This window comes from Macrobrachium nipponense, chromosome 22 (genome assembly GCF_015104395.2).
Source record: "Macrobrachium nipponense isolate FS-2020 chromosome 22, ASM1510439v2, whole genome shotgun sequence".
Classification (NCBI taxonomy): Eukaryota; Metazoa; Arthropoda; class Malacostraca; order Decapoda; family Palaemonidae; genus Macrobrachium; species Macrobrachium nipponense.
This window is the reverse complement of record NC_087213.1, coordinates 36897907-36921006: the sequence shown is the minus strand read 5'-3', so window position 1 is coordinate 36921006 and position 23100 is coordinate 36897907. Positions and strand designations below refer to the sequence as shown.

General features: G+C 35.6%; 2 protein-coding genes across 3 annotated transcripts in view; both read left to right on the top strand.

Moving 5' to 3' along the window:
* Positions 1–3096, top strand: part of LOC135198238 (trypsin-like) — a 58853-nt gene extending 55757 nt beyond the window's left edge. Inside the window, exons 5-8 of the mRNA XM_064225810.1 lie at positions 817–985; positions 1216–1315; positions 1551–1720; positions 2354–3096. Coding sequence (XP_064081880.1) covers positions 817–985; positions 1216–1315; positions 1551–1720; positions 2354–2518 — 604 coding nt within the window. The 3' untranslated portion in view covers positions 2519–3096. The remainder of the gene's footprint in view (positions 1–816; positions 986–1215; positions 1316–1550; positions 1721–2353) is intronic.
* An 8299-nt stretch (positions 3097–11395) lies between these two features.
* Positions 11396–20245, top strand: LOC135198594 (trypsin-like). 2 transcript variants are annotated; one of them, XM_064226325.1, is made up of 9 exons: positions 11396–11440; positions 13608–13793; positions 14084–14161; positions 16829–16971; positions 17342–17445; positions 18290–18458; positions 18656–18755; positions 19022–19191; positions 19803–20245. In XM_064226325.1, the coding sequence occupies exons 1-9, from the start codon at positions 11410–11412 to the stop codon at positions 19965–19967; spliced, it is 1146 nt and encodes a 381-aa protein (XP_064082395.1). In that variant the 5' UTR covers positions 11396–11409; the 3' UTR covers positions 19968–20245. The 2 variants fall into 2 exon arrangements, with proteins under 2 accessions (XP_064082395.1, XP_064082393.1); XM_064226323.1 differs by lacking the exon at positions 11396–11440 and adding an exon at positions 11695–11851.
* The last annotated feature ends 2855 nt before the right edge of the window (positions 20246–23100 follow it).

Here is a 23100-nt window from a genome sequence, read left to right as displayed (position 1 = left end):
ACCTTAGCTTATTGCACTGGAAAGTCTCTTTTTAGAGTCGCTAGTGTAACATGCAGATCCCTCAGTCTTCTTGTTTTCCCCACTTCAACACTTTATATAGGTCTTGCATTAGAGATGTTTCAGCTGTCTCGGTTATTTTTTAATGATTGGTGCTCTAGATAAAGCGTATTGAACGAATACCATTTTTATTTTGGTTTGTTGATAGCTTGATTGATACTATGATAATTTGTGTGGGGGAAGCTAAGTGCTACCTAAATAATGATATATAGTGACCGTTAACCTGGAAATATCTTTGAAATATCATGCTCATTCACGTTCCACGTCTCATCAAAGTAATGACATGTATGTAGCTTGTCCTTTATCATGGGTCTCTATGAAAAACCTCGCTACTACTGGTCAGCGTTAGTTTGATGAGCCACACAGGTGGACTTATTAAGAGAACTACAATGTTCGTTGACGTGCTTTCAGAAGAATTGCAAGAAAGTCGCCCTTTACTCGGATAAATAATGCATGAAGAAGTCCTTATGATATCAATAATATCTAGCTTCGTAATTCTGACTCCAAGCGTTCTGTATGGCCATTTCTGAATTATGACTATATATACGCAAATGACTAGTCTTCTGGATTTCAACAAGTATTGCTAAATGCGTCATATCTATTTGGAAACATAAAGTATGAAAAATCGAATAAAAAAAGGTAAGGTGATATATTCCAAGCAAGAACTGTTTGATCCATGGCCTTGACCTTCCGTTAACCTTCATATTCACTTAAGCCTCTAAGAAATGTTAAAATAGGATTTCACTTGATCTTCAACAGGGTACCTACCACAGTCAGGCTTGGTGAACACAACTACGAAAGTGAGAATGACGATGCAAATGTAGAGGACTTCGAAATTTCGCAACTTGTTCGGCACCCAAATTATTCATTCCCTGTCGCCTACCATGACCTTGCTCTGCTGCAGCTCTCGACTAAGGTCATTCTGAAGGTCAGTATAAGCATATGGTAGACAACCAGATAAACATCCTGATTTTTTGGGGGATACTTGACGTATACATACATCTACATGTATATGTATAGGTATAGAGTCCATTTACCTATACGATGTAGGAACATCAACGAACTATTTTGTAGTGATTATTGATATGATTATGCCATAATTCAGTTTACTTATGTGATCGCAGTCACCACTCACGAATTTATTATTCCTCTCTACAGAGATATATATCTCCCGTGTGCTTACCTTGGGGAGCCGAAATCTTGAGGAATCTGACAGGAAGGACCGTGAAACTAACTGGATGGGGAGACACTCAGTTCGGTAACTATTGCTCTCTCTCTCTCTCTCTCTCTCTCTCCCATATCCCCATACAATACAGAAATATATGTGCCCGTAATATTGGAAAATTTCTTTATGTACTATTAAGTAATTCCGCCTCAAAATATGTTTTGTTTCTTGTTATCATACATGAAATTGTTATTGTGACAGTGAGGACTTTTGCTCCTTGTGGATCACTTGATATTTGTTAGAGTGATGCCATTGCGATCTTCCCCAGCTGGAAGGCCGAGTCCAGCCCTGCAGGAGGTAGACGTCACTATGTTCCCGATTTCCACCTGTCAAAATGCCTACTCAACCCTGAGGCAGTCCAGAGTCCACTGGCCCAGAGGCATCGGGCAGGAGACGGTTTGCGCTGGGCACGAGCAAGGAGGCCGAGACGCTTGTCAGGTGAGAACTTTTGTCTGTTGTTGGAAGAGAATAAGTCTTTTCTCTCTCCTCTTCCCTCTTTTTTCTTGTCTATAGATATCTAAAGAACTTAAAGAAAGTTGAGTTCACTTTTATATAGCTATGGCGTAACGATACACTATCTTCTTGAACTCTGAAAGACAAAATCTTGTTAATAAAACTAAACCAATGGAAGAAATGGCTTAGTTTCCATTTGAATATTCATACATTTTCTCTTCAGCATTGTTCATTAATTGAGAAAAACTCTGGAATAGATAATAACTAAAATTAGTAAATGGAGAGGAAATGAATTGCTGTAATTCAGGTAAACGAACCCCAACAGCTAAAGGAGAGGGTAATTAAAATTACAAATGAGAAATACAAAAGGTGACGTCACTTCAGGAAGTAGACCGCTGCAAATGTCCTGTTATTAGAACACCCCTTTTTAATTTTATGTATGATTATTTTTCCAAGTTCTTTTTGTTTTTTTTTTTCATGAGTTGTTGATATAAGCAGTGATCACTCTTGTTCCACTTTACAATTAATGTATCTGTGACTTTTTATTGGTAAAATTTAAAGAAACGAAAAAAGAAGATAATTCCCATAATCTCATTTCAATTTCCGCTGCTCCCGAAGGGTGACTCCGGCGGACCACTGACTTATCAGGGAGACGAGGAGAAATACTTCCTCAGTGGAATCGTGTCTACGGGATACGGTTGCGGCAACAAGGACTTCCCCGGCATCTACGCCAACGTCCTTCACGCTCCCCATTTGGCATGGATTAAAAAAGTCGCTTTCTAAGGAAGATGTAAAGGGAAGATTGCGGTGTCATGTCATTGAAAGATGGGGAGGATTTGTGTTGTATTACGTGACACTTCTTGTATTATAGATGGTTCGGAAAAAATAAGTATACTGTTCACTCCAACTGTGCATGGGTATTATGTACTTTTGTGCATACTTACAAACTGAATGAGATGTATTCATCCCCATATAGGAAAGAGACAATCACTATCACATATGCATCTACACACACATATATATACTTATATATATGTATATATATATCTATCTATCTATCTATCTATATATATATATATATATATATATATATATATGTATATATATATGTGTGTGTGTGTGTGTGTGTGTTGGCCTGAAGTGTAGTTCGGTCGGTCCTCACGTTTCTAGTCATTCTGCTCTTCCTTCACTGAACTGATAAGTAGTTTTATAATACTTGTAAGCTTTTGCGAATAATACATATTTTTGGATTGTACTTTTTACTTTAGCTTTATGTTTTTTGAAAGAATAAATTTTATTCCAGACTGATGATGTGCCAATGTTTTGGGGACGAAACGTCTCTTAATAAATTGATCATGTGAGCTGTTGTCTTGCTGGAACCCCTGTTAATGTATGGCTTGTCTGCCCGCTGTCATTGTGATATATATATATATCATATATATATATATATATATATATATATATATATATATACAGAGAGAGAGAGAGAGAGCGGAGAGAGAGAGAGAGCGAGAGAGAGAGAGAGTCTGATCACATCACCGTGATTCATATATACGCATTAAGCTACAAATGTCCTTTCATATCTATTTTGCTCTACCTCGTAATTAATATATTTCCATATATGTTAAGGGGAAATTTTTCTAGTTGATAATAATTTCTTCGGCTCCCGGGCCCGAACCTAGGAACTAAGAAATCAGGACGTATCGTGAAGCGCCTTTAACCACAGAGAGCGAATTAGATATTAAAGGACACTTGTAGCTTAATCCTATATATATATATATATATATATATATATATATATATATATATATATATATAAAATTTGCATCATAAGTCAAGGGAAATTTCGGAAAAAATGCTGTTTTAAATGTTAAATTTCTTCTGGTTTTTCTAGACTTGTTATCAGCAGCTGGTTCCCTAGTATCCTGAAGGGTGAAATCACATTGTATGTCTGTCTGTAACTTGTCCTTCCTTTTATTTATAGGCCCAGATTTCATTTTTTCTCACAGTTTATCACTTAATCCCAAATATGGGTAAATTACCCCCCTGGGAGTAATTTCGCATTTGATGGGGCTAATGACAGTTTTCATTTTGACAGGTGCTGTAATATATTATAATAGTAATAATTATAATATATATATAGTATATATATATATAATAATATAATATTACACATATGTATTGTTAAAAAAAGATTAAAAATTTAAATCTGAGCGAACGTCCAGTGTCTCTCACCGGCAATTGGTTGACACCTAAGAGGAGGGTGGAGATTGGGAGGGTAGGGGGGAGGGCTGCCGCATGTAACGGTTTTTTTTTTTTTATATCCGATCCGAGGTCAGAGGAAGACGGACCCATTATTATGCAAAGAATCCATTGCTATTTTTAACCAAAAAGGTAAATATGGGTTTTACAGTGTTCCATTATTCAGCACCTATGGAACACTGTAAAAAAAAAAACGACCATAAAATAAATATAAAAGATTTTAAAATTATAGATAATGCTCCAAATGATAAATCGTAAAAATTGTAGAAAGCATTTACAAATTTTACATTAAAAGTTTAAAACCTAATTTAAATGAATATAAAACATTAATCATGTACAAAATAATAAATATGGTGTGGGGGTCGTTAACGAGCTTGCTGCTAGTCAGGATTTTGGAAAAAGTGGGGTAATGGCCAAAAGTAATTGGGAACCGCTGACTTAAAGTAACAGAATGTTTGTTGTATTACTTCCTCTGAGTCTATTTTTTTTTTATCTTCCTCTGTGTGCTTTCATATTCTCATGCAATGATTTTGCTTTGCAGAGCAAATCCCTTGTATACATGATATAGTTTAACCTCGTACTTCCTTTCGCCCTACAGGTTAAGAAGACTATATGTATTTTGCTAAGTTTACTGTATATTATAATGAACAATAATTTTGTGTGATTCCATACAACCCACAGAGCTTCAGTGGCTATCTGTCCCCTCATTGAACCTATGGTAGTAAGGAGAAATATCGAAGTTCTACGCTGGACGAGTGGTTTTCGAGCTCTGCTACCACTCCGGTGGTCCGAAGTTCGATTCCATGCTCTGCCAACGCGGAATCAGAGGAATTTATTTCTGGTGATAGAAATTCATTTCTCGATATAGGGTGGTTAGGATCCCCACAATAGGAGAGCTGTTAATAAGCTCAGTGGTCTGGTTAAACTAAGATATACTTAACTTAAGGAAAAACACCCTTTAAGCAAGATTTGTTTAAGCTGAATTTTATTTGATTATTAGCAACTTTATACTTTTTCGCCATTCTAATTACCCTGATACCTCGGGTGAGGTTCAGATTTAAATATAAATAAATGATGATTCTGAAACCCATCTGAGAGAGAGAAAGAACTCTTGATATTACATTTATGATCGAACTAATTCACTTACATTGAGCATGCAATATCTCATATATGTTACCTTTTCATTAGATATTTTAAACAATATTAACTGTGGCGAGTATTATACTGTACTGTCCACTAAATATCGGCAGTCTGTGAAAGGTAATTTGGAAAAAATTAATATTTTAAAAAGTTTTTTAGCATTCAACTTTTTATGGATATTTACAAAAGGCATGTATATGAGAGATTAGGTTTGCAAACAAATGAAGACTATCTGGCGCGTGCGAAGTCACGGCCACCTGGTGGGCAAAAGCGAACATGGCACATGACATTCTACCCAATTCAACTTTGTCAAGTGTTTTGTGCACACTGTACATGTATAGCAGGGTAAGATTTCTTTCTTACTTTTAACATTTTATATGTATTATCGTGCAGTGCTGTATTAGTTTCTCAAAATGTGAAAACAAACTCTCAAAGTTGCTTATGTTTTAAGCTTTTCAGTCTGTTAACTTCACTTACCATAAGAAAGAAAAACATTTCATGGCAACAATAATTATTTAAATATAAGATAAATATTAATTTGCTTTCCAAAAAAGGTTTAGAATCTAGTGGTTTCAAACAACTTTCACGCGAGAGCAAGTTGTCTGTCACTGCACTGTTAATAGTGGAATAATCTGAAATTCGTCCTTTATCTGGATCCATTTTCTGTGAATCCCAACTGTTGTTCTTGTGAAGTCTATCGTTATTTTTTACTGTAAAAACATGGAATCATAATTTTATGGATTTATTGTTGGTATATGGGTAAAATAAATAATAATATGGGAATGCGGTGGAGTAGTAAAGTTTTAAATTTTCTATGTAGTGAAATCACGTACATTTTGAGCAGTCTTCTGAAACGATAGCAACGAAAATATGTAAATCTGAATATTTCAATAGAAAAATGCTTTTATCCTTTAATATTTTGCATGAGATTATATTATTTCATGAAAATAAATTTCCAATCGAAAAATAGGACGAATTAGATACATATGGACGAAAACCTCTGTTCATGTGTTGGTAGCGGCGGGAAAATATTATTGGAACGTAGCGCTCGGCAGTTGTTAGAAGAACTTTTAATGGTAGTGTAGACATGGCGGGGATATTGTGTGGGACATTTGAACTTGGTAATAATATTACTCATTTACTGAGCAATGTAGTCCAGGTTACAAAGTGCTTTGTCCCACTGCTCTCTTTCATCTTATTCTCTTTAATCCTTGCAGGAGTTGGACAGTTAGTGGCTGTCAGCCACTATTTCTCCTTTCCTTGTCAGTTTTACTGGGAATACGATGCCAGGATACTAGGCTTCCCTTATCCCACATATTTGTTCATCCTACAACAACACACTACTGAACCACTGCTTAGAAATAAATGGTTTCAAATTAACTTCAATGGTCAATGTTTGTCTGGTACAGTAGTGAAGCAGAAAGGCTTTTTCGCCCGCCAGCAAGGTTATTGTTTGGAAAAGACATGTTGATGACATCACGTTGATGACTCCTTCGCATCCTATGCTTTACCTAACATAGGATAAATTAATGAATTCGTTTTATTTTAATACTAGCAGAAAGGAATTTATCGAAGGTATAGAAATCGTTGATGCTTGCCTTCTGAAAACAAATTGGAGTTGATTCATATGGTTAGGTTACGTTTTTCAGAGTCCTTTGTACGTAAATTATTTTAATGTATAGATCAAAAATGGCGTTTGAAATATTGACTCCAATATAGGCCAAGGCTACTTGTGTGTGTGTATATATATATATTGTACGATATGTCTGTAATGCACTGCCGAGCATTAACCCGCAATGCGTTTGCAAGTCGGCCGGCTCTCTGGTCTCGTACAATAAAGTCCTGTCACCAAGACGTCATCTCATTGCAAACCTAATATGGTGCAGTGAGTTTCGAACCAAGTCATGCCCCTGATACACCGACCAGCCCAGGCCATGGCGAGGCGTGGCTCTCCTGCAATGCCACAGCCTTGTCACGGGCTGTGATGCAAGCACAGACGTTAATTGCAGACCAGCAATGTGCCATCCGTTCCCTTCAGGATGCTCTTCTCGGTACTGGATCATGTGCCGGCAAAGTCCCTGTCTCTGCTGCCCCTGAGAAATGTAATGCTGTGGTGTCCTCAGCAGAGTTCAGGTCCTGGAGATGTTTGATGATGTGTTGGATCCACCTCAACAAGTTCCCGCCGCAGGATGTCGTCCTGCATATTAGACTCAACTGTGTGCCGGCGTTGCAACGTACACTGGACGCTCGGTACTCTGACGCCAAATGGAATGCCCTTACTCCAGACGCGGATCTGGATGCCATCGGGAACATTGTGTTATGGTCATCGAATCAGGCAGTGTAATGGTCCGAATTTTTTGCCCTCGCACAAGGGCGTGAAGAGGCTGTTAGTGATTATTTCTCAAGGTGAGCTCAAAAGGCCATCGACTGTGATTTTCAGTGTCCCAAATACTGGGAGTGAGTGGCCGAATATATGCTGTTATGGAAAATATCGACCAGCCTATCTTCAATTCATATTTCAGTTACTCTGAGAATATTTTTAATCCTGGTAAAGTCTGTTTATTCCTCAATGACTGATACTGTGGATGAAACACAACAAATTGTTTATTTATTCATCTGTTTGTTTACCTATTTACTGGGTTATTTGTTTATTACGTTAATTTACTTTATTTATCTCTCTGTATATTCATATATTCATTTATTAATTTAGTTGAGTTCAACATTGCAGAAGACACATCGAAGCCCTTTATTAAAAAAATATATGATTCTATGAGTAATTTTTCGTTGAAATCTTCTTCTGTAATGAGAATAATGGTTATCATTATTTTCATTAAATGTTAACGCGAGAGTTGGTATTAGCAGTAGTAGTAGTAGTAGTAGTATTAGTGTTAGTAGTAGTGGTAGTAGTAATAATAGCATCCTGTTAATATAATGTTCATAATTTCTCAGTCACGTAAATGACTGATTTATCTTCGAATTGGCTCGGAAGTTTTCGCCTTAGAAAACAAATCCGGACATTTTCGCTTTCAACTCTTTGCCTAGAGGACGGTTGCAAATAGTATTCCTACATAGAAGACATAATTCGACCCTGAATTTGCTTCAGCATTTATCTGCATGAATCTGATTACAATAGTGATTGGGTCTTCAACTGCACTTCAAGTCTCTCTCTCTCTCTCTCTCTCTCTCACACACGCTACGAGAACCCTATATAGAAAAATAATTTAAAGTAACGATATGTATATTACTTATATTGTATCACTGATTTATATACTAAATATTACCTACTTAAAATTATATGTTCTTTTGTTTAAGAAGCCATCATAATTCCCCCTAATGAAAGTAGGAAAAGAGCGACTCCTCTCTGGCCGTAATTAACTTTCACAGCCTACCCGGTTTTCCAGCGCGTGGAGTTCCGTGACGTCATCATACTTGTAGATTGCTAGTATAATGTCCTTTTGGGGTTTTCAAGTCAAATTGTCTGGTTTGATCAGTAGTCACTAAACCGAAGGGCTGTCGGGGCCAAAATCCCTTGGGAGAGGTTCGCAACATACGCCTTTAGACAGACCGTGTAGCCTCACTGGAGTTGAGTTGCCGATGCCATTATCATCATAGATTTATTTCTTAAACAAAATAATAACTTAAAAAAGCTTACCTGCTACACATAAAACAGTAAAAAAATCGTGTATTTAATGTAATCACTTTCAAGTTCATCATTAATGCCTAGAACGAAGATATTTGTATATATTTAAAGAAGCATCATTTTGTCGTATTATGGGAATGTCCGCTACTGGTTCCACTTAAAATCGTTAGCCTTGAGATATTGTCCATAAAAAAAAATAACAAAGGAAAATGTCCAAACCAGAATTTTCCAGTGTGATGTGCTGTTCAACTCGATATTTCATTATATATTAGAGACATAAGTGTAAAGCGAGAGGTTTTTTCTTTAATTAACGTGAACAGGTGAGCATCCGCTGCCTAATCTTCTGTTAAATTGATTATTACTAAGGCTCTCTCATATCCGTTCTGTGCACCTGATGATTATTCCCATGCTGAAATCAAATTTCCCTTCAAGTTTTTCGTTCTTCCAATATCTTACGTAAATCGATTAGATTGACATTAAATGCAAATCTAACAGATGTACAAGTACACGGCAACTGAATGGAGCAGAGGAAACATCGTACGAACCATTTAAACCGAGGCAAACGCCCTCTTTACTATCTTTGGTTAGAGTCCTTCAGGTCATCGCATAAAATATGCATCCGTCATCATCCTTTAATGTCTGTCGTTACATAAGACATAGAAGAAATAATACCGAGTCTTGAATGCAATGATCACGCAGAAATTATTCTTATAAACACAACTACTTTCTTAATATGGTACACATCGAGTTGACCTTTCACTTATATGATCAGTGAACATTGTTGTAAAATACAAAATTTCTATACCTTTTGCTCTCTAGCCCGCGACAAGTTTTGGCATATTCTGAACTAATTTTTATGCCTTTCCACTATTTAAGAGCTTGTTTTTGTACCCTTTAACACAATGTCTGTTGACGGCATAACTCTTTAGAACTGATTAAGCTGTTTTTAAGCTGTCAAACCATTCTGGGCCGAGCCCCGTTTTATAAAAAATATAAATACTTCTTCATTACCTGTATTTACTACAAGATTACCTAATTGGTCTGTTCCTTGTCAAGACGCACCTGAATTATCCAGAAGCGAAGTGTGAAAATTTTTCAATATAATTTTATCAATATGAAGAGACATGGTGTTGTACAACGAACGAATATGACTATGCAGATAAAACTGTGTTCGAACATACGCCTAGCTGGAATTCAGTTATAAACAATCTGTTCACGAATTGTTATATTTTTTTTTATTTTTTTACTTTTTACTATTCTCAATGATTACTATTATTACCATTATTATGATTACTATCTATTATACTACTTCAGCAACTGTAAGGATATTTCCGATTAATCATTTTTTATCATGTTATCCCATGCATCTGGATTGTGTATGTTATTGTCTATACTTTGTATATTCCATGTATATGACCTTGTGTGTTGAAGTAAATTTATTATTATTACTTACATACAAACACTAGGAAATACTAAGTTCGAAAAAAAGAAATGAATTGCCTTCGTGCGGTCAGTTACAAAACCACCAACAACTCTTCGTGTTATGCGCTGACGTCAGGAGAATGACCTGCAGTGTTGAATAATACATACAGTATGGATGGAATACAGCAAACTAAAGGCTGCGTTACCGAACTAGCGGAAAGACCGTTAATGCTTAAAATGGAGATAACATTGAAAAATTGCGGTTTTATAGGACGGAGTCGTTGAGAGAGAGAGAGAGAGAGAGCAGATTAAATTATAGTTTACAGTGAGATTACGGCAACATTCGTATTCCGTTATCACATTACTTAGTAAATACACCCTTCTACACAAACACACATATACTCATACAGTACACACACGTGCGCGCATATACACACATATATATGCATTATATATATATATATATATATATATATATATATATATATTTTATATAAATGTTGAGGTAAACTACCCAAAGACCAGAGTTGTCTTAAGTACTCAGAGGGTATTTTCATATTGCTGTAACTAAATTTGTGAGTTTTGGTGCTCTTTCATTCTGAATAGAGACACATTCACATGCATACATGTATACATATCATTTGTAATATAAATTCGCGTGTTTATGCATAACTGTATACGCGCATGCATGCATATTCCCTATATATGTTAAAATAATACCGTTTATAATATATATGTATATATATATATATAATAATAATATATATAGATATATATAGTTATTTAGTATATATATAGTATAATAATATATACACGCGTGCGCGCGCACACATGCACACACACACACACACACACACACACACACACATATATATATAATATATATATATATATATATGCATGCGCGCGTGTGTGTGTGTTTGTATACAGAGAGAGTGAGAGCACCAAACTCATAACCCCAAATTTAAGGAAATAACTTCTGAGTGCATCAAATAAACATGCTCTTTTGATTAACTTACCTCACCATAATAAAAGAAAACTCGAGGAATTACATTTTTACGTAATAACGTTATCCTCATTATGAATACATAGGCCTCAGTACAGCCTCAGTGGAGTTTTTTTCAAACAGCGCGAGATGGTAAGTTCTGGCCCTGGCGAGTATTGTGACGCACTACTAAAATCTAGTAAATAGTAATGGTCGCAGAGTCCAATGCAGCGCTCAAGTTCCTCTCGAATTCGTTGTGAGTTTTTGACACATCTCTCATTTTGCTGAGCTTTCCTTAAGTCGCCTTTATTAGTTTTAAAGCCTGTTGCATCATTTGGAATAAACAATCTTTAATGAACAAGTGTGTCTGCTTTTTATACCTGAGAATACAAGCCTCCATGGTAGTGGATGAACAGCCATATCTTAACGTTCGGAAATAGCTTGTAAAACAGGTTGAGCTGATGAACGCTGGCAACTCGCGCTGAAGCGTCTGATATAAAAGAGGGTTCAAGTGAGCGGGAGCATTGTTTTCCACGATACACGTGTTACTGAACCCTATATCAAAGTGAAGTTTGATCTTGTTTTTGCGTTGTTTTGTCAGTTATGCCGCCGTTCTTATACTTGCACCTTATATTGTCGATTATTGTGGGAATCATTCTCGCTCAAGGTCAGTACAAAGTCAAAGTGCTTGTGATGGTTGTGTTCGTTATTGCCATTAAGAATACTGAATTATTTGTGGATAGCGATAACATTCTTTCAAAGCTTGTATTTACGATGGAAAGCCATACAAAGGTAATCATGGCCCCCCCCCAAAAAAAAAGAAAAAAAAAAGATGGAAATGTGAGGGGCTAAAAAAAAGGACAACATTCATTGCTTTGTAATAGAAAGGAGGGCCAGCAATCCAACAAGAATGGTTGATATTTGGATAATTAATGTGGGAAGAGGTAACCTAGCGAATGCTACAAATAAAAGTGGCTTATTAATTATTGAGGAAATTCTGCGTCCTTCAGCTCAGTGGAGCAGTGGATAAAACGGCAGCTATACAAGAGAAACAGACAGACAGAGAGAGGGGTGGCATATTTGTATAAACGATAGCTATAAGTTTGTGTATGTTTATATGTGTGTGTGTGTGTGAGAGAGAGAGAGAGAGAAAGCAGAGCCGTCTTTAGAGAAAAATCGTGGCTTCATTGATCAGACTAGCTCCTTTGATTCAGTACATTCCTAAAAAAGAAAAAAAAAGAAAAAAAAGAGAGACCTCCGGGGTATAAAAACAGTATTACCTAGTAGAGACGGGGTGGAAGATAAAAAAACTTTATCCTAATGGGTAAATGCCCAAGACATTTTTAAAGTAACAGTGAGAGGTTGATATAGGAAAGATGCAGAATTACTTTGTTTTCAAATAGAATAGCTGGATGGATTACCAAGCAAAGGAATAGGTAGTAACGATGGATAATAGTATTTTCATACACATAATTTTAAAGACATTTATGTGTGTGTGTATATGTGTGCTGAAAACTGTATAGTCTGAGTCACCAAAAGCATTGAAGTTTGCATCACCGTAGCATGTACTCACGTTGCCAGAGGACAGAGAAAAGGCATTCTTACTGTCTTGGTGTACTGAATATGAGATAATGTTGTACAAAATAAATATCTGATGGAAGGTGTTATTCAAGAGAGATAGATGATCGTTATGGCACATAGTGAAACAAAAGTAAATATAAAGAGTTAAGGTATACGGACTGGAAAGGACAAAAGAGACTGTCTATTGGGGAAGTTCTCAATGTATCAGAAGATTATGAGTACATGTAAAAGACTACAAATATAGTAGCCCATGGATTATGATCTGGGACGGAAAGGATTTTCTGGGAGTGAGTGAATCTGTTCTCGGATAGGTCAGGAAAAGGTAGGTGGTCACTCTGCTGGGTGCTTGACCGCAAAGGTAGCAGACAGAGAAGGAGTTACCAAGTCTCTGGTGTGAATAAGAGTATGGAGGCTTGCGTAAAATCTGCTCAGTGACAGAGTTGATTAATGGGAATACATGTCTCACTATGAGGCACAAGTGAGGATTTTCTCTCTCAGAAATCTTAATCACGTACTTGTGATTTATTAAGGGATAGAGGATTTATTTGTTGTTAATTTTCCTGTCAATATTGTATATTATACATCATTAACATTTTTGAAATAACACATGCACAGTTTTTTGATTTTTTTTTTAATAAAATACGACGAAGTTAAGCCAATAACAATTTCTATTTATGTTAGCAATGTTTTAGTTGAAAAATAACCATTATTTATGCTTTGCTATATGAAAAGGCAATAATCTTCTGTCAAACCTATTGATTTATTGTAATTTTTTGCATGCATTTACAAACCTCGGAAATGGAAAGTGAATGCATAAATTAATTGTCTTTCTTTTAAACCAGATGTCATCTTCGACCCCCCTGAAACAGAAGGATCCATAGGGAGTTCCTGCACCACAAAGACTGGAGGGCGGGGCCACTGTAAGGAATTTCTGAAATGTCCAGGAATTCGAGACACTTTCAGAACCAACCCTCCAGCCATTTGTGGGTTCAACGGGATTTCCCCGATCGTCTGCTGTCCCGACGCAGGTGAGGTTCTTCGAATAATTGGAGGCTTTCTTTCCAAGACTAGAATTTCTCGTTTTATATTTTGCTCAATAGTTTAACTGTTTTCATTAAGGCTTCTTTTATTCTGTCGATTGAACTTCCATTCAAAAGGGCAGTAGAATGAATGGTTTTAATGAATGATGAAATAAAATTCGTTCTCCTCGTCAAGAATATAAACTAAAATCTGTATACTTATAACATCAATGAATTTTGCAGGCGTACAGAGGAGAAATTATTCATGCATTTATAAGATATCATTTTCATCTACACAGTGACAACACCTGGAGGATCCGATCCATCTCCATCACCCGTCCTTGACATTTCTCCTCCAAGTTCATATTCAAACTTTGGTATGTATCAATAGCAATTGCAATGTTTTTAAAAGCCGTATCGTGGATATGGCTTACCTGTTCACATATTTTCTAATGTTGTCTTTCCCTTACAATGATGGTGATATAAATATATATATATATATATATATATATTATAGTATATATATGTATACATATATATATATATATATATATACATATATATATAATGATAATATATATATATATATATATATATATATATATATATATATATATATATATATATATATAATATATATATAATATGAGGATAGGTAGGGAAGCCGACAAGAAAACAAGTGATAAATGCGAGCGAAAAATCGAGGAATGAAAGTGAGGCAGTCCTTTCAGGAGAATAAAAGACTGTTCTGCATCGAAGTAAATTCGAAGAAAGGGTTAATAAATAAGTGGACTTCAGAAAAAAAGAAGAAAAAAAAAAAGAAAACTCAATGAGAGTCTTTCTGAAGTGGAAGCAGTCGTGGGTCGATGGAGTGAGAATTCTGGAGATTTGTTGAATGTAGAAGATAGAAGTCATGCAAAGCTAAATGAACCGAGGATGGAAAGGTCCTGTCTAAGTTTTAGAATGGTTCAGAAAGTGGCTGCTGATAACAAAGAAGCAGTCAGAAGGTTATAGAATGAACAAGGCTTGAACCGACATCCTGCTTACTCGGGAAGCGTGCAAGATTTTCCCCTCACGCATAAATTGTAAACATTACATCCGTAACTTAACTTAAATAAAAGCGTGCTAAAATCTACGGTCAAATAGAACCTTGTTTCACCAACGAAAATGAAAAGGAATAGCTATATTTTATCAGAAATAATTTTTCTGTACTGTTTGAAATGTACATTGTTTATTTTTTACATTTTTATTCTAATAAATAAAACTCAACCTTTTTAGGCTCTTTCAAAGACCTTCCCTAACCCCCAACAAGAACAAGAACAACAAGTAAATTATAGGATTACGCCCCAGGCAAGCGAAAACCACCACTAGTGGCATTCGTGCTGTTAAGCCTTTGTTATAGAACATTGGAAAGGATAGTAAATGAAGGAAATATGCTGTATGTGACATACCTAGTCCTAGTGTTAATATATAACAAAACTGATATGGAAATAATTTTGAGGTTGCTTAGGATACAAAGTGTAGAGTATAAGTTTTGAAAATTGTCAAACGATTTTACCATAGAATTGAAGCGTAAGCCAAAATATGCAGAAGGGAGACTGATTACTTTACTATAAAGGCATTCAGAGACTGAGGTGTATTATTTCTGCAGGGGTGCAAGAAGTCAGAGAAAAGTTTCTAGGCGATTGTGCAAAGGTGTGAGATTATACATTAGATCCTAAATGGGGTGTGAACGATGATCTAATACTAACTGGGGAGAGTGAAGAGAAACTAGTGAAGCTAGTAAAAAATACTGAAAGCATTCACAGAAAGAGAGAGGTGAGGGCTCATGGGAGTGAAAAAGACTTGAAATTTTGCCAGCAGTTTCATAAACTGCTAAATATTTAGAACAAGTTTTCTTTACTTTTGAGTCAGATAAAGCAATAATCTCAATAGTTTTTAATTTTTTTTAACTTGAAATCTCCATTTTTCTCAATTCCCATGCTGTATATCTTGTCCAAAAATTTCTAAAGATAATGGTCAAAATCCGGGCAAAAAGAAGGATACAATTATGAAATTCCATGCCAAGGAAAGGAGAAAAGATTACAAAGGATTAACTAAACCTACTAAAAGACAAAATCATTACTCACTTACAAAAGATGACAGTGGTGACAGTAACTAGAAGCTCCAAGAATAGAATAATGCGATGAATTTGACAAAAAATATTTAAATGATAGTTTGGAAAAATATAAGGCATTCATCATAATATAACTACGTTTACACATGAGTTCACATGAGTTATTATTGTTTATTGTACTCTCCTTTGATTCTGATACTATAGTACTTTTCACTCTTCTGTCTGAAATGGGCATAAAATGTGCACTCCGAGACCTAATATAGTAAATGTTTATATTTCCTAGTCTTTAGTAGGCGTCTTGCACTTCATACACAGACTGTATATATATATTATATTATACATATATATATATAATAATTATATATATAGATTATATATAGTATATAGTATTTATATATAATCTATATAATTATATATAATATAATATATAATATATATATATATATATATAATTATATATATATATCAGCAAGTAAGTCACCAAACAGCACGTGACAAATATGTACGTAGATTACATAGATAGCAACATGAAAGTTGAAAAAATTAAAGACCAGTACCGAGTGCTATCGTGCACGCAATGCATGAAACAAGCACTCGGTACCTGGTCTTTAATTTTTCACCTTTCATGTGACTATTTACGTACACACGCACACACATACATACATACATACATATTTGTATATATATAATATATATATATATACATATATAATATAAATATATATATATATATATTATATATATACTTATATATATACATAATATACATAACATATATATATATATATATATATATATATATATATTATATATATATATATATATATATTATGGGCGGGTGCATGTATATTTTTTGTGGGCATATTGACTATGGATTCATAAAAGTCTTATTCATTATACTAATTTTTTTCTATTATTTTCCGTACAGCATGTGGTCGAAGTGCAGTCAAAGTTACTTCCGATAGATTCAAGAGGGCCAAGGTGTTCGACATTCCCGGTCTCCGGCGGCCCGAAAATAAACCAGCAGTCGTAGGAGGATTTGAATCGCGAAGAAACGCATGGCCTTGGATGGTAGGTAAGACAAGATTTCGTTGGAAAATCCACCCATATTAAGCAACATAGGAAGGAATTTTGTCTTGATCACACATCTTGAGAAAGTGTCTGAAAATCTCAGCTACTGATATGGCAATGTTGATTAAGTTGCTTAACTTTGTAACGAGAGTAAACTAGCCACTCAAAGGCAATGCCTAGAAGAAGAAAGTCATTGAACTAAGGAACCCTTGTCATTTTTAACCCTATACATAAATATATATTTAACACTACTGTGGCTTCTAATGGTCAAGAAAGTCATTTTTATGAATATATTCACATCTCTGACTACTGGATGATAAGCAATTGTTTAGCGTTTTAAAAATTTTCTGATCAGTATCAATACCCTCAGGCACTCTTAGGGATTAAAGAAGCAGATGGATTCAACTGGTTCTGTGGAGGCGTTCTCATCAACGACCAATGGGTTCTCACCGCAGCTCACTGCCTGGACACTAAGTACTTTTTTCTTTTTTATTTTCTTGTGTATGTATATATTTGTGTGCGTATATCCATATGCACTTGCCTTATTGTTCAGTTTTTCCTTTTGCATGTTGAAATACTGATTGCATTGCACTCCATTATCTAAAGTTTTTTGTTTCCTTCTCATTCTCGTTCAGATTTACTTTCCCATTTCTTTTTTCATCTGCTTTCAAGATGCCTCATCTCGATTATTTTAGAGAACAAAAGAAATCATTATGAAATATAGATATAAGTGTAAGATAGGACATAACAAAACACTAGAGATGAAACCTTATGTTAACTATTGCGATTATGAGAGTCAAGGGCATACCTGTATTTTGCAGCTGTAAAGCAGTTTTAAGTTCTCCATGTTTTACGTTTCTGTATTTAGTTAGAAACATCAATAATTCATGTTATTCAGCGATAATACTGTACTTCTGTCAGTCAATAGATTTTGCCTTTATTTTCTTAATGTATAAAATTGTCTTTAAATGTCAGCCTTCCAAAATTACCCAACTTAAGAGACGAGCTTATGAAATTGACTTTGCATATTTTTAGAGAAAAAAAATCGCGGAATAAAGATCCTTTCTTTTTTCAAAATAAAGCAGATAGCTTACTCTTAATTTCATACTTTATATAAATCCATTATTCTTTTATCATTAGTGATAATTTAATTCCGTAAATATCTCAACTTGTATACATCGGTTTGTGCTGGGTTGTCGGACGTTGTTTCCTTTAACCTTTATTGCTAGGTGCCTTTATAAAAGGTTCACTGAGAACACGTTATGTATATTTTCCATCATTTCGAAGGCTATTTACTGAAGTGCTTTATTTTCAACAGATTACCCTCGACAGTTAGACTCGGGGAACACAACTACGCAACTACAAGCGACGATTCCAACGAAGAGGACTTTGAAATTTCGGAAACGATCCGACACCCGAATTACTCATTCCCAGTCGCCTACCATGACCTCGCTCTGTTGCAGCTCAAGACGAAGGTCATTTTAAAGGTCCGTAAATCCGTCGAATAAGCATCTGAAGTAGATATCTATCTTCATTTCTAATATATTCGTATAGTTAATGGTAAATCAACATGTCCATGTTTAGGAGATACAGGATCCACGCATTATCATTCTATAAATGCGTTAGTTTCTAATCTTCACATTGTTTGTCCAGTCATTTGTTCAGTTATTACTCTCCATGACAGACATATATAGCTCCTCTGTGCTTACCTTGGGGAGACGAAAGCCTGAAGGATCTGACTGGAAAGACCGTGAAGCTAACTGGATGGGGAGACACGGAATTCGGTAACAATCTCTCACTCTCTCTCTCTCTCTCTCTCTCTCTCTCTCTCTCTCTCTCTCTCTCTCTAATACACCCATAAAATATGTTTATTTATTTGATTATGATATTCAGATGGAATACTCAAATATAATCCTGCCTCGACGCATGGTTTGTTTTTTGCTGTCACATATGCTGCTAGAAATGACATTGTCCCTGTGCCAGTTAGAGCTTTTGCTCATTGAGCATCACTTGGCATTTGTTAGAGTGATGACATTGCGATCTTCCCCAGCCGGAAAGCCGAGTCCAGCCCTGCAGGAGGTAGACGTCACCGTGTTTCCGATTTCCACTTGTCAGGATGCTTACTCGACCCTGAGGCAGTCCAGAATCCACTGGCCCAGAGGCATCGGGCAGGAGACGGTTTGCGCTGGGCACGAGGAAGGAGGCCGAGACGCTTGTCAGGTGAGAACCTTTGTCCATTTTAAGAACAGAATAAGACTCGCTTCTCTTGCCTCTTTTCTTCTTGTCTGCAGAAAAAAGCTGGCTTTACTTTTAATTTTTAAACAATTACGGTGTAATGATTCACCCTCTTCCTCGAAGTCTATATAACAGAAACTTGTAAACAAAAAATAAACCAATTGAATAAAATTAATTTTAAATTTAATATTTCGACAATTTTTCTTCAGCATTGTTGATTATATACGACATATGTTATGAATAAAATAGAAATTTATTGGTGCAATTCATATAAACAGACCCATCACATAAAGGAGGGACAACTGAAATTACAACTGAAAAGTACAACGGACAACGTTACTGTAGAAAAGTAAACCGTTGCAACGTCTTCTGTTGGGTCAAGTCATCTGTCCCAATAATCGTTTCAAGAAGCTTTTCCTGTTTATATCTTCATAGATCACCCTTTTTCATTTTATCTGATTTTCAAGTATTTTCAGAATAGTGATATAAAGCCGATGTTACCCTAACCCTTCAATTGATAACTTTTTAGTCGTGGATTCTGCAGAAAAAGGAAAAACATGACCATAATCTCATTTCCATATCCTTTGCTCCCGAAGGGTGACTCCGGCGGACCGCTATCTTACAGGGGAGACGGCGGGAAATACTTCCTCAGTGGAATCGTGTCTACGGGATACGGTTGCGGCAACAAGGACTTCCCCGGCATCTACGCCAACGTCCTTCACGCTCCCCATCTGGCATGGATTAAAAAAGTCGCTTTCTAAGGAAGAAGGAGCAGAGAAAAGATTACGCCGTTGATGGATTGGCAGATTGCGAGAATGTGTTTGCTTTATGACTGGTTCTGTTCACAGAGCAGGGAATAATGTTCCCTCTTCAAGTCCCTTACTTCTTGCAGCTAAACTCTGGTATCTTCTCACCCAAAGCAGTCTTCAATATAAACCATATTGAGCGGCCCTGTTCTATCCATACTGATATAAGGGGATTTGAAGCACCTCACTTTTCTCTTAACAATGGTGTAGAATAAACAGCCTGACACCATGAATCTGATATAATTTACCTTTTCTTTACATAAAATTCTTTTGATTACCTCAGACTTTTTCTATTTCAGATCTTCAGATCATTGTCTCGTATTTATGTTATGTTATCTCTATCCTACTGATTACTCCTCTAATCACGGTACCTAGAGAGCTCCTGCCAGGCTGGCATACAAGCCTTTCTCTTTGAGCCTTTATCGGGAAAGTTTTGCTCTGGATTTGATCAGACGAGTAGCTTATAAATCTCAAAAGTGAATTATGTTGCCTGGCCACGAACAGAATAAATGAGGCTTATTCGGCTCAAGGCCAGGCATCATAATTCAGTCATTATCCTTGAGCTGTTAATACCGACTGTACTTTCTTAAGTTCTTAAGTGCTTCTAAAAGCATGTTCTCGCGTTTTTGTCCTGTGTAAATGGTTGTCCTTTGCTCTCCAAATTTCCGTTTGGAGCATCACCTACTATTTTAAATAAGAAAAATAACCGACAAAACTGTCTGCTGTTCGTTTTTTAGTTACTGTCTGAGAATGTTTTTAATTGCAATACAATCTCTTTTATTCCATAATTTACTAATACTGTGTATGAAGAACAGCAATTTTTTTTTGTGAAAGATTTTGGACTGACACACGAAGCACTGAAGCCAAAGGAAATATATTCGAAAATTTATAATGTGGAGCGCCAGAGCCAGAAATGATGACTTTCGGATACACAAGTATAATTCGGTTCCGTTTCTTTGTTACTGTCAATATAGAGGGATATGAAGTTAAGCTGTGCTGACCAGATACACTGTTTATTCCTTTGTTTTTTTAAGTGAACAGCAATATCAATGAAAACAAAGATATTACTGGAATACAGTAGAAATATTTAATTTGAGATTATTAACATCTAGGTATAATGTCAGCTGAAATATGGAGGGAAACAATAGGTATTAATGATAGCAAAATGTATAAATTTTTAATGGGGTTTTTAATTAAGAGATCAATTAACGGGAACACATTTTTTACCGGAACCCGGTGAAACTATTAATTTGAAGGCAGTTAATGCAATGACATTTGCGGGAGAGTACATATTTCCTCATCTCGTAAAGCCTCGAATGTTTTGAACCTTATTTGATTCAAGAGCTCTTGCTGGCTTGTCAGCATAGTGTAAACCAAACGAATCGACACCTAAAAACATGTTACAACAATAACATTCTGGGTAAAGTTTTACTAGAGTGAAAACCCGACCAATGTTCATTTTGCGTTTTGTGACAAAATTGAAATGCACGGAACCTCTTAATGTGCGTCTGAGAATGGGAATGTCTTTGAGGTTCCCATTCCTTCTTCCTTATTTCGTTCTAAGAAAAATAATTTTAAGCAAGACTGCTTCTGCCTTCTTTTCACAAGACTGAACGTTGCTGCCTGCATTCGAGGACAGACCAAATTTGCTCCACGTAATTAATCCGGGTATTGACTTGACCTAAAGCTAATCAACTTTATCGACCGGAAGACCAGCGTTTATAGCGAAGGAATACTGTCAGCCGTCAGTCGTTCCTTAATGATCACCTTTCCAAGTCCTGACTAGGATCAATGTTAGTTAGCTTGACCAATCTGTGTAGCGAACCTGATACGACAGTTAACTATTGGGTGTCAGGAAATGTAAAATATGGAATGGAAATACTCATTTTGGATCAAAACTTAATGTCTTTTATCTGTCCAAGATCCCACTGAATACAAAAGATTGAAGAGAATTCCATCTCGTCGAAAGTAGCCTGATAGATACCTCTGACGGCTTACATTACGAATGGTATTTAACAAAGAAACAACGAATGAGTCAGGGATGTTGTCTCTTGGTATAAGGGAAATATCTTATCTGGATTTTAGAGATACGGCGTACTGATGAGCATTCAGAGGTCGGTGTTGCAAGGCGGAAGTCGCTTTCTGAATGATAACTCTACCTTGTTAGGGAAAAGATGTAATTATGATTGGTTACTATAATAATAATAATAATAATAATAATAATAATAATAATAATAATAATAATAATAATAATAATAATAATAATAATAATGAATTAAGGCTTTAATGAACACAATTCATTGTTTAATCAAGGATAAGCACGTACTAAGTAGATAAGCAAAGAGTCGTTAAGAATGAAAAAAAAAAAAAAAAAACCGAAGGCAAATAAAATCCATAAGTAAGGGACTCTAATAGTTTTTTGTCATAAAGCATCTACTTCAGCGCAACTTCTACTAGATATTTTCAGGAATCTTTATTGGCCCAACAAATATAAATTAAACAACTTTTTCTATTCAAATAGATGAAAAGTCATGACCGTAGAATCGCCGAGAATTTGTTTCACTATTGAACCTACAGTTTTGACGTCAAAATTCACCTACTTCCTGTTAAAGTGAAAAGATGGTTTGCAAGAAAATGATAATGCTGACTTTGTATAGTATACTATCAAAATACTCTTAATGACAGTGCCTGCAAGTTTATATTTTGGTGTTTCGTTTATTTCCGAATTTATTCTATACTGACCTTGCAAAATGTTCTAGGAAGAAAAACAGGGTCATAACAAGATTAATGGGCAAATTTCCTCGATGAACAGTTGATAGAAAGTAACTGAACACCGAAGTTATTGGCCTGCAAATCACGCGGCCTTCTTTGATAGAGGGTAAAAGGGTAAATCCTATTTATTCCTGATATATTAAAGCACAGTCTACAAGAGGTATGTAGAAGAAAACACATATACGCATGAATATTACAAAGAATATTACGTACCAATCATCAACATTCACAATGTAGATTACGATACAAATCTGTAAGGTGGTTTTCTTTAAAAGAGTTTGACCTACATAAAAGAAAACGATATTTTAAGCCTGAC

Excerpts from the sequence above, each read along its gene's own strand:
- LOC135198594 (XM_064226323.1), top strand. The coding sequence starts at position 11,788 with ATGCCGCCGTTCTTATACTTGCACCTTATATTGTCGATTATTGTGGGA. Across the intron at positions 16,972-17,341 it reads GAAACGCATGGCCTTGGATG|GCACTCTTAGGGATTAAAGA; the intron begins GTAGGTAAGACA and ends CAATACCCTCAG. Across the intron at positions 18,459-18,655 it reads AGACGAAGGTCATTTTAAAG|ACATATATAGCTCCTCTGTG; the intron begins GTCCGTAAATCC and ends TCTCCATGACAG.